Source organism: Amblyraja radiata, chromosome 31 (assembly GCF_010909765.2).
Source record: "Amblyraja radiata isolate CabotCenter1 chromosome 31, sAmbRad1.1.pri, whole genome shotgun sequence".
NCBI classification, from domain to species: Eukaryota; Metazoa; Chordata; class Chondrichthyes; order Rajiformes; family Rajidae; genus Amblyraja; species Amblyraja radiata.
In genome coordinates, this window is record NC_045986.1 from 11,076,481 (window position 1) to 11,091,647 (window position 15,167).

At 44.5% G+C, this 15,167-nt stretch overlaps 1 protein-coding gene across 1 annotated transcript in view; it reads right to left on the reverse strand.

The window, feature by feature from the left end:
• Window positions 1-222: 222 nt before the first annotated feature.
• The window catches only part of tmem201 (transmembrane protein 201), a 133,926-nt gene continuing 118,981 nt past the window's right edge, over window positions 223-15,167 (reverse strand). The window contains exons 10-11 of the mRNA XM_033048417.1: window positions 13,702-13,848; window positions 223-885 (exon numbers count right to left, since the gene is read on the reverse strand). Coding sequence (XP_032904308.1) covers window positions 788-885; window positions 13,702-13,848 — 245 coding nt within the window. The 3' untranslated portion in view covers window positions 223-787. The remainder of the gene's footprint in view (window positions 886-13,701; window positions 13,849-15,167) is intronic.

Sequence of the window (15,167 nt, forward strand, 5' to 3'; positions counted from 1 at the left end):
GAGAATTATTCACGCCTTTCCCACTCGCAAAGTAAATTGAAGACTGTGCAAACATGGGTGATGTGCTGAACTCAGCCAGCATCATCACCCTGATGACAAAGTAAGCATCTTGTCAAAGTTGAAAAGAACTTTTTAAACTTTCCCGCCAATATTATTACAAAACATTTTTTTCCATTCAAGTACTTCACCCAGTAAAATATGAAACTGATTCAAGTCCATATAAATAGTTGAGAAAGTCTATTAATAGATACAATCTGGACATGTTAGATTCCCCTAAATTCTACCCAGTGCTACCACCACAGATAATTTCTTCCCCAATTAGTGAATGTTGAACAATTCTTCGATGTTAAGTCCATTTTGCCAACCAAAGGTATGAACAGCAACGTAACAAAATATAAGTACACTGATTGAAAATTGTCTTCTATGAATCTTGAAGCTAAATTTGACTGCAGCAGCCTTAAAATACATATAATAAAAAGCTCAATTTAACTGTCACAAATAGGCAGGCCGCATTTCTTTTTGTCGACTTGCTGCAGTAGTAAGCCGCGTTAATACTTTTAGTCTCTACAATGACCCCAGTCACCGTGGAGGACCAAAGAGCCTGAGTCTCCCCCTCTCATCTTTTCTCTAACCTGTCTGCACCTACTAACGTGGGCGATGAGATGGCGGACTCGCAAATGCAGTGTTCGCCTGCAGTATGGAGCAGCGTCTGGGAGCGGTCCATTGCATTGTGAAACCTCTTGACAATTTCTTCCGAATTTGTGCTTGAGTTTTTTTTTCCCACTGATCAGTACAGGCTTTGATAGATGTAGACAGATACAAAGACCACGTTTGCTGTCAGGCTTAATCCCAGAAGAGTCTTCCACAGGATGTTTCCGCAAAACCCTTGGTTGGAGATAAGGAAACAAAAAGACAGAATGGATAAATGAATAGACTAAAAGAACAACACAATTCACAAATAGATCTAATTAACGTTCATAGGTTATAGGAGCAGAATTAGGACACTCGGCCCAACAAATTTACTCCGCCATTCAATCATGGCTCATCTATCTTTTCCTCTCAACCCATTCTCCTTCTCCCCATAACTCCTGACACTTTTACTAATCAAGTATCTATCAACCACCACCTTAAAAATACCCAATGACATGGCCTCCACAGCCGTCTATGGCAATGAAATCCACATATTCACCACCCCTGATTAAAGAAATTCCTCCTCATCTCCTTTCTAAAGGTGCGTCCTTTTATTCTGAGGCTATGGCCTTTGGTCATAGGCTCGTGGTTCAGGAAATTTAGCAATAGAACAAAATGTGATCGAGCATCATAAAAAAATGCTCTTCTCTACCCATTGGGTTGATTGCATTTATACAGTTAAGATTCTATTCCCAGTATACAGTAGAGATGATTGAGCGCATTCCTGTCAACCAGGCTGGTGTGTACACTGCTGCAGCAAGGTGACTGAGACTAAATTTTAGATGCATAGTTTGGATTGGAACTATCCTCCATTGACTGTATGTTCTGGAGAAATCAACTGCTTTTGTTGGAGAGAAACACATAGCATCAGCAAAAATACAGGAGATGTTTAAATTACATTGTTTGCTTAAAAATATCTCTACTTCAACGGCCAGAGGTTGTGGTCTCGGGTACTTAACAAGAACACATCATCAAAAAACAGTGAGTAGAAACAAGGAACTGCAGATGCTGGTTTACAAAAAAAAATGCAAGCGCTGAAGTAACTCAGAGGGGTCAGGCAGCATCTGTGGGGGGAATGGATAGGTGATGATTCGGGTTGGGACCCTTCTTCAGATTTTTGTTGGAGAGGTTGTTTTAAAATGTGTGGTGTTTTTTCCTAAGTAAATTAACATTGATGGTCTGTTTAATGTGAAAACAAGGAACTGCAGATGCTGGTTTACAGAAGAAGACAAAAAGTGCTGGAGTAACTCAGCAGCATCTGAGGAGTGAATGGGTAGACAACATGAAGAAACAAGATGCGCGGACTTTCCAGGGTCTCCAGAGATACTGCCTGTCCCACTGAGTTACTCCAACACGTTGTCTCTTCTTTGGTAGTGCGTTTGTTTCGTCCAGTCGTACACTTTAACTCACCACAGGATGCACCAAACACTGGCCTGAGATTGATTATTTACATCTACCACTGAGTTGGTGGAAGAGTAGAGCTAGACCCGATTAATAATCAGGATGTAACATGCATTCATTTACAAGTTTCTTTCTTCTTGCTGTTTAAAATGAATGGTTTCACCTGGAATAAATATCATATGATTTAAGAATCCTACAGCTTCTAGGGTATTTAATTTAATGAATCACAGAAATTTCTAAAGACATGCGGGTTGGTAGGTTAATTGACCACTGTAAATTGCCCACAGTGTGTAGAATGTGGGGGCGGGGGGAGACACCCCTGCAGCAGGCACCCCTGGGGCACAATGGCTGAAGGTGGCCATGCGAGGCAAGGGACGATGATTCGGTGGACAATCCAGGTCGAGGCGAGGGCTGGAGGCCCTGCAGCCAGGACAACGGGCCATTGTGGCCAGCTGCCGCTTGGACTCTGAAAATGGCACCAAAACCTGGCGACTCTCGTACACCGTCTCAGTGGGCTACCACTACAGACATTGTTCTTAGCTTGGCATAGCAATAACATGTATAGCAATAATTTATTGAACTGTATGCATTTTCCCTCTACCCTTTATTATCAGGTGATAATAAAGAACCATTGAACCATTGATGAGAATTTGTGGATAATAAATGATGGATTAAAGAAGGATTAGTGTCAATGAGGGGTTGATGTTTGATGCAGACTTGGGCCAGTTTTGTGCTGTGCCTCTCGATTCTATCAGAACAACGACATTCACACCTTTGTGTATGTGGACTCCACCTTTCCTTGGTCATTGGTGCAGGCACCTGTACATGTCCATGCTGCCTGACCCACTGAGTTACTCCAGCGTTTTGTGTCCATCTTCTGGCAGCAATCGAAGATCTATTTGAACATTGACCTCTCCAATTTCAGGTAGTCCTTGCTTTCTCCTTCCTTCCCCTCCCCTTTCAAGCTCTCCCACAGCCTGTCTCCGCCTCTTCCATTCTTTTTCCCGCCGGGCCCCCCCGACATCAGTCTGAAGAAGGGTCTCAACCCGAAACGTCACCTATTCCTTCGCTCCATAGATGCTGCCTCACCCGCTGAGTTTCTCCAGCTTTTTTGTCTACCGAAGATCTATTTAGAATAATTCGACTCCTCAGTTCCCAGTACACAAGTCAACTCTTCCAAAACTCATCAGCGGCCAATTTAAATGTCATCAGCCACTCTACCTCTATTATCACTTCAGGCAGATCCCTGATAAGTCCCAGGAAAAATATTTCCCAATTCAGTTCAGTTTATTGTCTTGTGTACCGAGGTACAGTGAAAAGCTTTTTGTTGCATGTTAACTAGTCAGCAGTAAGACATTACAGGATTACAATTGATCCATTTACAGTGTATAGATTCATGATAAGGGAATAACGTTTAGTGCAAGGTAAAGCCAGCAAAGTCCGATCCAGGATAGTCCAATGGTCATCAAAGAGGCAGATAGTAGTTCAGCACTGCTCTCTGCCCTCTAAACCTTGCAACAGTTATTCTCCACCGGGTTACTGACCTCCTGCCAACGGTAAAGGTCTCATCTGGTCCTCACCATTGCTCACGTCGCCCCCGGGATACGATACGGTCACTTTCACGAGAGCTGTCCGTAACGCCAACAGTTCGCAGGTCGCATATGCAACCGTGAACCGAGTTCCCGCCCGGCAGAAGATGCCAGCACACCCGCAGCAGCCGACAGATCAGTCCCGCCAGCCCCCCAAACACTTGTCAGTATGTGCGGGCTGCACAGAAAGCAAGCTGGGGAGGACCAGAGCACTCAATAATATCACTGAACCTCCTGACCTCAGCCTCTATGATGCAGCTCCATCAGACTTTGGTTAGGCCACATCTGGAGTCTTGCATGCAATTCTGTTAGCCCTATTGCAGGAAGGATGTGCCAGCTTTGGTGGAGGGTGTGGAAGAATGTTTATCAGAATGCTCAGACAGATGCTGGTTTACCCTGAAGATAGACAAAAAAGTGGAGTAACTCAGCGGGTCAACTAGCATCTCTGGAGAAAAGGAATAGGCGACGTTTCGGGTTGAGCCCCTTCTTCAAGGAACAGGTCCCGAAACGTCACCTATTACTTTTCTCCAGAGTTGTTAGCAGAATTATTCTTGGATTGGAGGCTTTCAGGGATAGGGAAAGTTTGGACAGAGGTGGATTGTTTTCTCTGGAGGAGCAGTGTGTGGAAGTGCAGAGAATAGAGGGATATGGATCACCTTCAGGCAGGTGTGATCAATTTAAGTTGGCATCATGTCCGGCACAGACATTGTGGGCTGAAGGGCCTGTTCCTGTGCAGTACTATTCTATGTTCAATATATTTTTAAGGTCTATCGTCCTGCGGGAATAACACTCAATTCCGTGCACTGGAAAACTGCATTTCATGTTTCAGTTCAGATAGGGAGAGATACTCTGTGACTTCAATTTCTTTTACATCTGAACCTCTGTTCTCCTTTGCTCGTAGGTACAAATAATGCATCCCTGTCCCTGGCAGGACGATGTCGACAGAATATTTCAGCAGTAGGAACAGTGACCAAGAGAAGCTCCTCGCCAAACAATGAACAAAAGGCACAAAGTGCCGAAGTAACTCAGCGGGTCAGGCAGCATCTCTGGAGAACATGGACGGATGACAGGACCGTCCCTCAGACTCTGATCATGTTCTCCAGAGATGCTGCCGGACCCACTGAACAACTCCGGCACTTTGTCTTTTTTTGTAAACCGGCATCTGCAGTTCCTTCTATTTTCAAAACATGCTATATTTGCAAGTGGGCAAAAATGCTGGAGAAACTCAGCGGGTGAGGCAGCATCTATGGAGCGAAGGAAATAGGCAACGTTTCGGGTCAAAACCCTTCTTCAGATATTTGCAAGTGTTCAGCTCTGCAGTCTAACGTAAGTGAAGTTTCAACAAATTAACCTTCACTTACACTTGAATACAACTGCTTTCAATTGAAAGTGTCCCGTGTTATCCCACGGGGTAGATACTGTGTGTGACCCAGATTGTTTGTACTCCCAGCACGCTGTCGGAAGCTGAACACCTGGATGTCTCACCTGCCTTTGTTTGAGATATTCTGGGAGATGACATAGATACAATGTTTTCTAATATGACACCTTCCCTGAAAAGGTCAATCATTTAAGATGCTTAACTGCGCAGTTAACTCTTTACTTCCCTTCCTTGAATCAGTCCTTATTTTAAAGGATCACTCTGCCAAACTATTTTTTAGATTAGCATCTTGGGCAGAGGTGCAAGTTTAACCATGCCAATATTTTAAAGAAAACCTCACAATCAACAATAATACTTATTTCAGGAGTATAATGCAATAAAGAAACTCTTTGTGTAGGAAGGAACTGCAGATGCTGGTTTAAACCAAAGATAGACACAAAAAGCTGGAGTAACTCAGCGGATCAGACAGCATCTCTGGGGAGAAGGAATAGGTGACGTTTTGGATTGAGGTCTGAAGAAGGGTCCCCACCTGAAACGTCACCTATTCCTTTTCTCCAGAGATGCTGTCTGACCTGCTGAGTTAAAGAAACTCTTTGTATTGTTAAACTTAAGATTGCTTTCACTATATATAAAGAGGCATTTAAAGCGAGTGAAACATTTTTTTTTAAAGTTATTTTTCTCGTGTTTTTAAATTGGAAAACAACCAATAATTAAAACATTACACTAACAAGCTTGCATTATTTTCCAATATCTGACTGCTCTTTCAATACTACTGTGATTAAAGCTTCTAAGTATTAAAGATCAAAGTACATCAAATAAAAAATATTTGTATTGGTTTATTGTTATGTATACCGAGGTACAGTGACAAATGTGTGCGTTCTCTACGCAGATCATACTGTGCATGAGACACAAAATGCTGGATTAACTCAGCGGGACAGGCAGCATCTCTGGAGAGAAGGAATGGGTGACGTTCTGGGTTGAGACCCTTCTTCAGACTAATGAGGGTATACATGAATATTGCTCTGTGAGAAACACAACGATATTGTTTAAATAATTCTGTAGCTGCATGGTGGTGAACAGTTTGCAAGCCAGTTGGTTGGTGGTTTCCCCAATTAGTTTGAATGCTTTGGAAAGATGGGCTAGGCACCGACAATTTGAGCCTCAGTTTCGAGTTTTGTATTTTTGCTGTAGAAACAAGGAAGTGCAGATGCCGGATTTCAAATAAAGACACAAAGTGCTGGAATAACTCAGCAGGTCAGGCAGCATCTCTGGAGAACAAGGACAGGTGACGTTACGGATCGGGGGGCTTATTTGAGACTTAAGAAGGGTATCAACCCGAAACGCCAACTATCCTTGTTCTCCGGGGATGCTGCCTGACCCGCTGAGCTACTCGAGCACCTTGTATTTTTGCTGAAGGGCTGAGTTTCCTATATCGCTGCTTCAGTCATGAATTTGGCATCCATTTTGCAGTGCATTTTGTTGTTTGGTTCTAACCCAGCCCTGCAACCGCTCTAGTGTGACAGCTCCTCAGATACCATCGAGTCCTCTCGGGCTTGCGATCCCACACTTAGCTGAAGGAATTCAGAGGGTCAGGCAGCATCTGTGGAGGGAATGGACAGGACTGATGTTGTCTGAACCACCAAGTCCTGCCAGCAGTTTGTGATTTACTTCAATCCATCTTTTGCTTTTCTCTCCTAATTCTCTTGTCATAGGGTTTATGATTTCCTGCGCTGTGAAGCTTCAGGGCCGTATTTTCTATGTGAAATCGTACCACATGTGGCAGAAAAGGCTCACAGTTTAAAACAATCAAGGCGGCAATTTAAGAATCACAGATTCTTCAGAGTCTAACTCAATCTAATTCACTTCCAACTGATTTTAAATTTAATGTCAATCTTTAGACTTTAGAGATACAGCATGGAAACAGGCCCTTTGGCCCACCAAGTCCTCGTTGACCAGTGATCACCCCGTACACTAACACTATCTATACACTAAGGATAATTTTACAATCTTTACTGAAGCCAATAAACCTACAAACCTACACTTCTTTGGAGTGTGGGATGAAGCCGGAGGACCCAGAGAAAACCCACGCGGTCACAGGGAGAACGTGCAAACTCCGTCCTGACGAGACAGCACCCGTGGTCAGGATTGAACCCAGGTCTCTGGTGTTGTGAGACAGAAGCTCGACTGCTGCGCCACTCTGCCACCCCTCAGTTTAATCCATTCAGAAATCAGTACTGTCTCATTTGCAGGGGAGATTGCACGAAGCTTTGCTGGAAAACTGAAGCAGAACGTGGAGGGAAAAACACAACGTTCACAACTTTAATCATCTAATTTGAAGAACCCTTCACATCGCCATTTCACCTTTACAGGGGAAAGCTGGAAATCGTCACTGATCACACAGCCGTGGATCTTTGAATGTTACAGGTTATTCACCCTTTGCAATGATGCAGCACAACAGCCAGCTTGTCCAACATGTACGTGACAGCACTGCCAAATGGTCTGAAGCGGAGCTTGGTCCAGGGAAAGCATTGACCGCTTCATTATTTAGCACCAATGGTTCAGCGGGAAGAATTCTGCAGTGCACGTGGTTATAGATTCATACAGCAGGAAAACAGGCCTTTCGGCCTAAATTCAATGGTGCTTTTATGGTCACATGTGCAGGGGCACAGTGAAATTATCTTCTTACAAATAGACGAGCAAAGTATTGGCATACCCAAGCACAATCCCCGATTAGCAGTGTGCAGAAATGGTCCACTGAGCACGCAGCAAGAGACGTCATGTTTTGGCGCCATTTTCAATATCCAGTCTGTGCTCTAGGTCTTATGAGCAACTTTTCCACGCTGACCAAGAAGCCCCATCTACACTAGGCCCACCTGCCCGCATTTGGCCCAAATCCCTCTAAACCTCTCCTATCCATGTGCCTGTCCCAGTGTCTTTAAAAAGGTTGTTATAGTACCTGCCTCAACTACCTCCTCTGGCAGCTCGTTCCATATACCCACCACCCTCTGCGAAAAATTTAGCCCTCGGGTTCCTATTAAATCTTTCCTCTCTCACCTCAAACCATGTCCTCTGGTTCTCTAATCCTGAATCCCATCTCTACCCATTAAAACAGAGGCTTAATTAAAATTACAGACAGACATAAAATGCTGGAGTAACTCAGCAGGTCAGGCAGCATCTCTGGAGAAAATTTATAGGTGACGTTTTGGATCAGGACCCTTCTCCAGAATTAAAATTAAAATTCAGAAGAAAAACATAATTTAAATTGCTCACTCAGTAAATAAATGTGTAAATCTATAAAAGCAAGAAACACATCTAATTTATATTTATCTCTATTAACTGGTAATTTGCACAATACCTTAAAACTAATTATAGGGATTACTTTATTGGATATTTTAGTAAAATCTTGTGTTGGAAGGATTATTGCTTCTTTAACAAATGTTTTGCTATTTACATTCTCCAGCACTCGAGCAGCGCACTAACATGTCCTGTCGCTCTTGCAGTTGAAAAGGTCCCTTAAGTCTTGACCCCCAAGCTGCTACAAAACAAAGTATTTCTCTTCAAACAGGTGCAGCCTAATCCAACAAAGGGCAGGGTTAAGGTCAAAATGTCACACTAGCTGAGCCTGTTTGGCCTCGGGGAAGGTCCAGGCTTTTCTGCAGTTTGTTAAACACGAAGCGTCTGGTGAAAGCCACAAACTGTTAGTGCAGGGCGGAAACCGCTCTGGAAGACACTGCGGTCCTGCTGTAGTTTGCATTCCTGCCAGCAGAGTGTAGGCACAAGGAAATGCAGGAGCTGGTTTACAAAAAAAGGCCCAAACTGCTGCAGTAACTCAGTGGTCAGGCAGCACCTGTAGAGAACATGGATAGGTGACGTTTCGGGTCGGGACCTTTCTTCAGACTGATACGTGGCCACAGCACTAAATTACCACCATTTTATCTCATTGTCTCAATTAAACTGTGAACTGACTTTGTTTTGTTTTTTTGTCATGTGTATCGAGGTACAGTGAAAAGCTTGTTTGTTGCACTAGGGACTTCGGGCTTTAGATTTGCACGAATATTGATTATTTTAAATGTTGTTAAACTCTCCTTTGTTTATTGAGTTATCTATGAGTTTATAGACCTGTTATACAGCTGCGAGTTTGAATTTCATTGTTCGGTTTTCCGTACATATTTGACTATTAAAGTGCTTTTTAAAAAAAATTTTAAATGGGAAAGTTTCAAACTGCACAGATCACAACCCACCCTGAGCATTCTCGCTGATTGGGTCAAACAGGACTCGGGTTTTCTTGCTTAAATGCTTCTTCTACTTAAAATCTGTATTATTGAGTTGAACAGTCTAACTACACAGGAAACAGAGCATATTTACACTTAACCATTTTTTGTACTGCAATGCATTTTTTGTGTTGCAGGTTTGAGGGCGGGCTAGACCTGCCCTAGTGGCGACTACGGGTGTATGGGATGGGCTGTGTGTCCACAAAAGTCTCCCAACCCAGTCCCCAGTGAGCCACCCAGTCTCGTTTGATACTCCATAAACAGAAATATTGACGGGTGTGTGAGGTGTCTCGGATGTAGGTGAGAAGGGACAGGATGGAATCGAAGGGACCCAACCCAAAATGTCACCTGTCCATGTTCTCCAGAAATGCTGCCTGACCCGCTGAGTTACTCCAGCACATTGTGTCTTCTTTAGTTTGTTACCCCTCACGGCTCTTCCATCTTGAGTCAAAGCCCAGCCATTACACAAACTGGACCACTGGCCAATTCTGTCTGCGCTCTCTGGCCCGGCAATGATAGAGGTCATTGCCTCGTATCGTGGCATCCATTAACTCATCAGAAGCCAGCACTTTCACACAAAGCAAAAGCAAGTTGCTTGCATGCTCTGCCACTTAATAAGATCACAGCTGATCCACTGCCCATGTTCTGGCCTATTCCCTACATCCCTTCATTCCATTACAGTCCAAACTTCTAGTGACCGGCAGTTCAGTCTTGGACACCCTCAGTAAATGATCATGGAGGTTAGTGCTGGATCACCAACATAAAACCGGGATAAATAAAATGACACTTCTCTGAAATAAAGTAGCTCCTTGAAAAATCATTGAGTCATTCGGACAAAGGAAAATGCTTCATCTTTAACATCTAGGTCCTTTAAATAAGGGCCGGCACTGCAAATGGAGCTGCTATCTCACAGCGTCAGAGACCCGGGTTCCATCCTGCTATCTGTTTGCACATTCTCCGTGACTGAGTGGGGTTCCTCTGGGTGCTCCGGTTTTCTGCATCCTAAGAGTGTGTGGGTTTGTAGATTAATTGGCCCTCTGTAAACTGCCCCCTGTGGATAGGGAATGGATGCGAAAGTGTGATAACATGGAATTATGGAGAATTGGTGATTGATGGTCGGCACGGACTTGATGGGCCAAAGGGCCTGTTTCCATGCTGTTCCTCTAAAGTCTAAACTAAACTAAGCTTCTGCTGATTATTAAAATAGATGAGGGAGCCACCTAACTGTGTGGGGCAAACCGAGAGGGAAGCTAAATGGCCTTGTGATGGAGCCTACAGGGACCAGCCTTGTAACCCCACATCCTCATCCAATTTTGAAATTGTACATTTTGCCCATCCCTTTCTGTAATAATTGATTTAACCTTGACTCAATTCCAATCCCGCCAATGATGTTGCTCGACCCATTCAGTTCCTTCAACAGGTCCATAGATGCTGCTGCACCCGCTGAGTTTCCCCAGCAATTTTGTGTACCTTCGATATTCCAGCATCTGCAGTTCCCTTTTGAACAGTTCCTTCAACAGTTTGATTTTTGCTTCAGATTACAGCATCGGTAGTCTCTCGTAGCCACAAATTGTTCTCTGTTACATATCAGTGCATATTAGAATAGACCTGGCGGCAGTCGCAAGCAATGATGGACCCGGTGGACCGCTGTGAACGAAGACCCAGTGGGCCGCTTCCTGCAGGGAAAGCTCGGACGCCGCCGAGCTTGGCCCCAGGCTGGAGTGTTGAGGAGGGGGGAGCCACTGGCAGCAATGAATGTGACGAGTGGGCCGGTAAGGAGAGGGACTGGGGTACCGCATCCAGAGCCTGCAAGGTCGGCAGCAGGAGGTGCTCCTCGGGACACAGAGCCGTTTGGGTGAGGAGAGGAGAGGGACGTTGGTTGGTGGGCCGAGCCGGTCAAGGGTGACGGAGGAGGCCCTGCAGCAGCATGGGGCTTACCTGGATCGTGGGTGCTCCAGTACATCCAGCATGTGGACCGATTATGGACTTTTTCTTTAGTAAATGGCACCACAATATGGCAACTTTCAGCATGCAGTGCATACGCAAGTCAAGAACCATTGAACCATATTACAACTGCTTTTGGTCAAGAAAAAGTCTTGAACACCCTCAGTAAATGATCATGGACTTGGAGCCGACGCAGCTTCACGTCCCTTTGAGTACAAAGATCTCTTGTCAAGACATTAAGATATTTGGCATTGTAGTGGTTGCAAGCTGGGAACAAATGCCAAGAATTGCAGTGGGACCAGTTCCCAGAGTATATCACTCCACAAAATTCCCACACGTGCCAAATAAATCTACTTTAATGCAATTAATCCTAGTAATTATATCTGGGAGGGTGATACGAGATGTTTTACTAACTTCAAAACTCTTTTAGATTTCCTACTCATGCATGCTCTCTCTGCAATGATTGCCCGCACTTGTGGAGAGGTTAGTGCTGGATCGCCAACATAAAACCGGGATAAATAAAATGACACTTCTCTGGAATAAAGTAGCTCCTTGAAAAATCATTGTCATTCGGACAAAGGAAAATGCTCCATCTTTAACATCTAGGTCCTTTAAATATGGGCCGGCACTGCAAATGGAGCTGCTGTCTCACAGCGTCAGAGACCCGGGTTCCATCCTGCTATCTGTTTGCACATTCTCCGTGACTGAGTGGGGTTCCTCCGGGTGCTCCGGTTTCCTGCATCCTAAGAGTGTGTGGGTTTGTAGATTAATTGGCCCTCTGTAAACTGCCCCCTGTGGATAGGGAATGGATGCGAAAGTGTGATAACATGGAATTATGGAGAATTGGTGATTGATGGTCGTCGCGGACTTGATGGGCCAAAGGGCCTGTTTCCATGCTGTTCCTCTAAAGTCTAAACTAAACTAAGCTTCTGCTGATTATTAAAATAGATGAGGGAGCCACCTAACTGTGTGGGGCAAACCGAGAGGGAAGCTAAATAGCCTTGTGATGGAGCCTACAGGGACCAGCCTTGTAACCCCACATCCTCATCCAATTTTGAAATTGTACATTTTGCCCATCCCTTTCTGTAATAATTGATTTAACCTTGACTCAATTCCAATCCCGCCAATGATGTTGCTCGACCCATTCAGTTCCTTCAACAGTTTGATTTTTGCTTCAGACTACAGCATCGGTAGTCTCTTGTAGCCACAAATTGTTCTCTGTTACATATCTGTACATATTAGAATAGACCTGAGGGCAGTCGCAAGCAAAGATGGACCCGGCGGGCCGCTGTGAACGAAGACCCAGTGGGCCGCTTCCTGCAGGGAAAGCTCGGACGCCGTCGAGCTTGGCCCCAGGCTGGAGTGTTGAGGAGGGGGGAGCCACTGGCAGCAATGAATGTGACGAGTGGGCCGGTAAGGAGAGGGACTGGGGTACCGCATCCAGAGCCTGCAAGGTCGGCAGCAGGAGGAGCTCCTCGGGACACAGAGCCGTTTGGGTGAGGAGAGGAGAGGGACGTTGGTTGGTGGGCCGAGCCGGTCAAGGGTGACAGAGAAGGCCCTGCAGCAGCATGGGGCTTACCTGGATCAGGGGGTGCTCCAGTACATCCAGCATGTAGACCGGACGATGGACTTTTTCTTTAGTAAATGGCGCCACAATATGGCAACTTTCAACATGCAGTGCATACGCAAGTCAAGAACCATTGAACCATATTACAACTGCTTTTGGTCAAGAAAATGGCTGGCACAACCTGCCTTGCTCTCCTATTCGAAAGCAGCACCGTGACATTAAGCTGTCCTTCTGCACATCACTGATGGTACCATTGAACTATGTTCACCAGAGATGCTGTCTGACCCACCGAGTTCCTCCAGCACTTTGTTCTGTTGTAAACTAGCATCTTGTGTCTATATTGCGCACACGTTGATCCAAAACTCTCCTTATAAAATAATGTAAATAATGTAAAAACTACCTTTATGAAAGAAGATGATTGTGTAACTACAGATTCTATAAAAAAAGGTCACCACTGCAAAATTTCAACCCAACACAATATATGATCATAGTATAGACCCAAAAGGCTGGAGTAACTCAGCAGGTCAGGCAACATCTCTGGAGAAAAAGAATGTGATATTTTGGGTTGGAGCCATTCTACCGACACAAAATGTCACCTATTCATTTTCTCCAGAGATGCTGACTGACCTGCTGAGTTACTACAGCATTTTGTGCTTATGTTCGGTATAAACCAGCATCTGCAGTTCCTTCCGACACAAATGATCAGAGAAGTTCTAATGTCTACAACTTTACGCCAACACAAAGTGCATAGTCATTAACTGCACATAACCAGTGGTACATCACACAAAATACGTAGTCTTTAGACGCAAGGTCATTCAATTGACCGATGGAAGTCAAGTAATTTTGCTTGAAACTTCATACCTTTCCATCCTCCGCCACCGTCCGTCTCCTGATGGCTGACCACATTGGTTGTGGTATCCACCATGCACGCGGAAGATCTCGAAGAGCTGTCCTTCCTCTGGTCAGTTGCCTCACTGTACATGCTGCCACCTTCCACAGACTTGGCTTCTAAAGTGAACAAGAGAACACGATTGTGTTGTTCGGGTGTTTTCAATAAGGAGACATCAAGTGCAAAACATTTCTAACCATGTCATTGGGATCCATCTTTGCCGACTCAGCAAACAGTTGGCTGAATTTGGACAGGCACAGGGGACACTCTGCCAGACATGTTAAGGGTCGGCACTGTGGGGCAGTAGGGGTGGCACGGTGGTGCAGCGGTAGAGTTGCTGCCTTACAGCGCCAGAGACCCGGGTTCGATCCTGACCACGGGTGCTGTCTGAATGGAGTTTGTACGTTTTCCCTGTGAATGTGTGGGTTTTTTCCAGGTGCTCCGGTTTCCTCCCACACTACAAATATGTACAGGTTTGTAGGTTACTTGGCTTTGACAAAGCTGGTAAAATTGTTCCTTGTGTGTAGGATGGTGTTACTTGTGTGTAGGATGAGTATGGGGATTGCTGGTCGGCGTGGACTTGGTGGACCGAAGGGCCAGTTTCCACACTGTATCTCTAAACTAAAATGAAGAGAGGAGATCATTTTGGCTTGAAGGGATAGAAAAAAAATTCAGAAACTAATCCGATATAACCGATACTGGAATATTAGATATCTTATTCGTTATCAATGGAAATGATTAATGCTGAGTGTTAATAAATATATGCCTGTCCACATTAAGCAATAATTGGTTTAAATTATTAAAACCCAGTTAGGCAGACAGAGTATTTATCAGTCAACTGTGGGAAATCTTCAATTTTTCTTGATACTAAGTGCAGAAGTAAGACTACTAATTCTAACTTTAAGACATTTTGTGAAACATATTTGGATCGAATCCCTGTTTAACAGAAGAACCGACAACAACATTCACTAAGAAATATGCACTAACACAGCCATCAGGTCTAGTTTAAGTCTATTCGCTCAGATACAACTCATTTGCTTGGAAATGTTATTCAGCGGCAGTCAATGTTCTGTATCAGACTGCACCCCAAGCAGAACTGACTGGAATAACTAAGGAAAGACACAAAACGTTGGAGTAACTCAGTGGGTCAGGCAGCATCTCTGGAGAACATGGATAGGTGACATTCTGGGTCGAGACGCTTCTTCAGACTGGAATAACTGCAGTCCGAAACAGTCAAGATAGCTTGTGGACCTCCAACGAGCAAACTCCACCACTGCCCATAGACGGTCAACGCCTTGGGCAGACACCCAAGTTTTAATCTTTGTGGCATTTCATATAGGCAACAAATTGAAATGTATTAAGATATTTCAATCCCCATTGCCTCTCTATTCGTGGCTTTAATGGGCTGTATTTGTAGCTGTCTTTGTAGCAAGGAGGC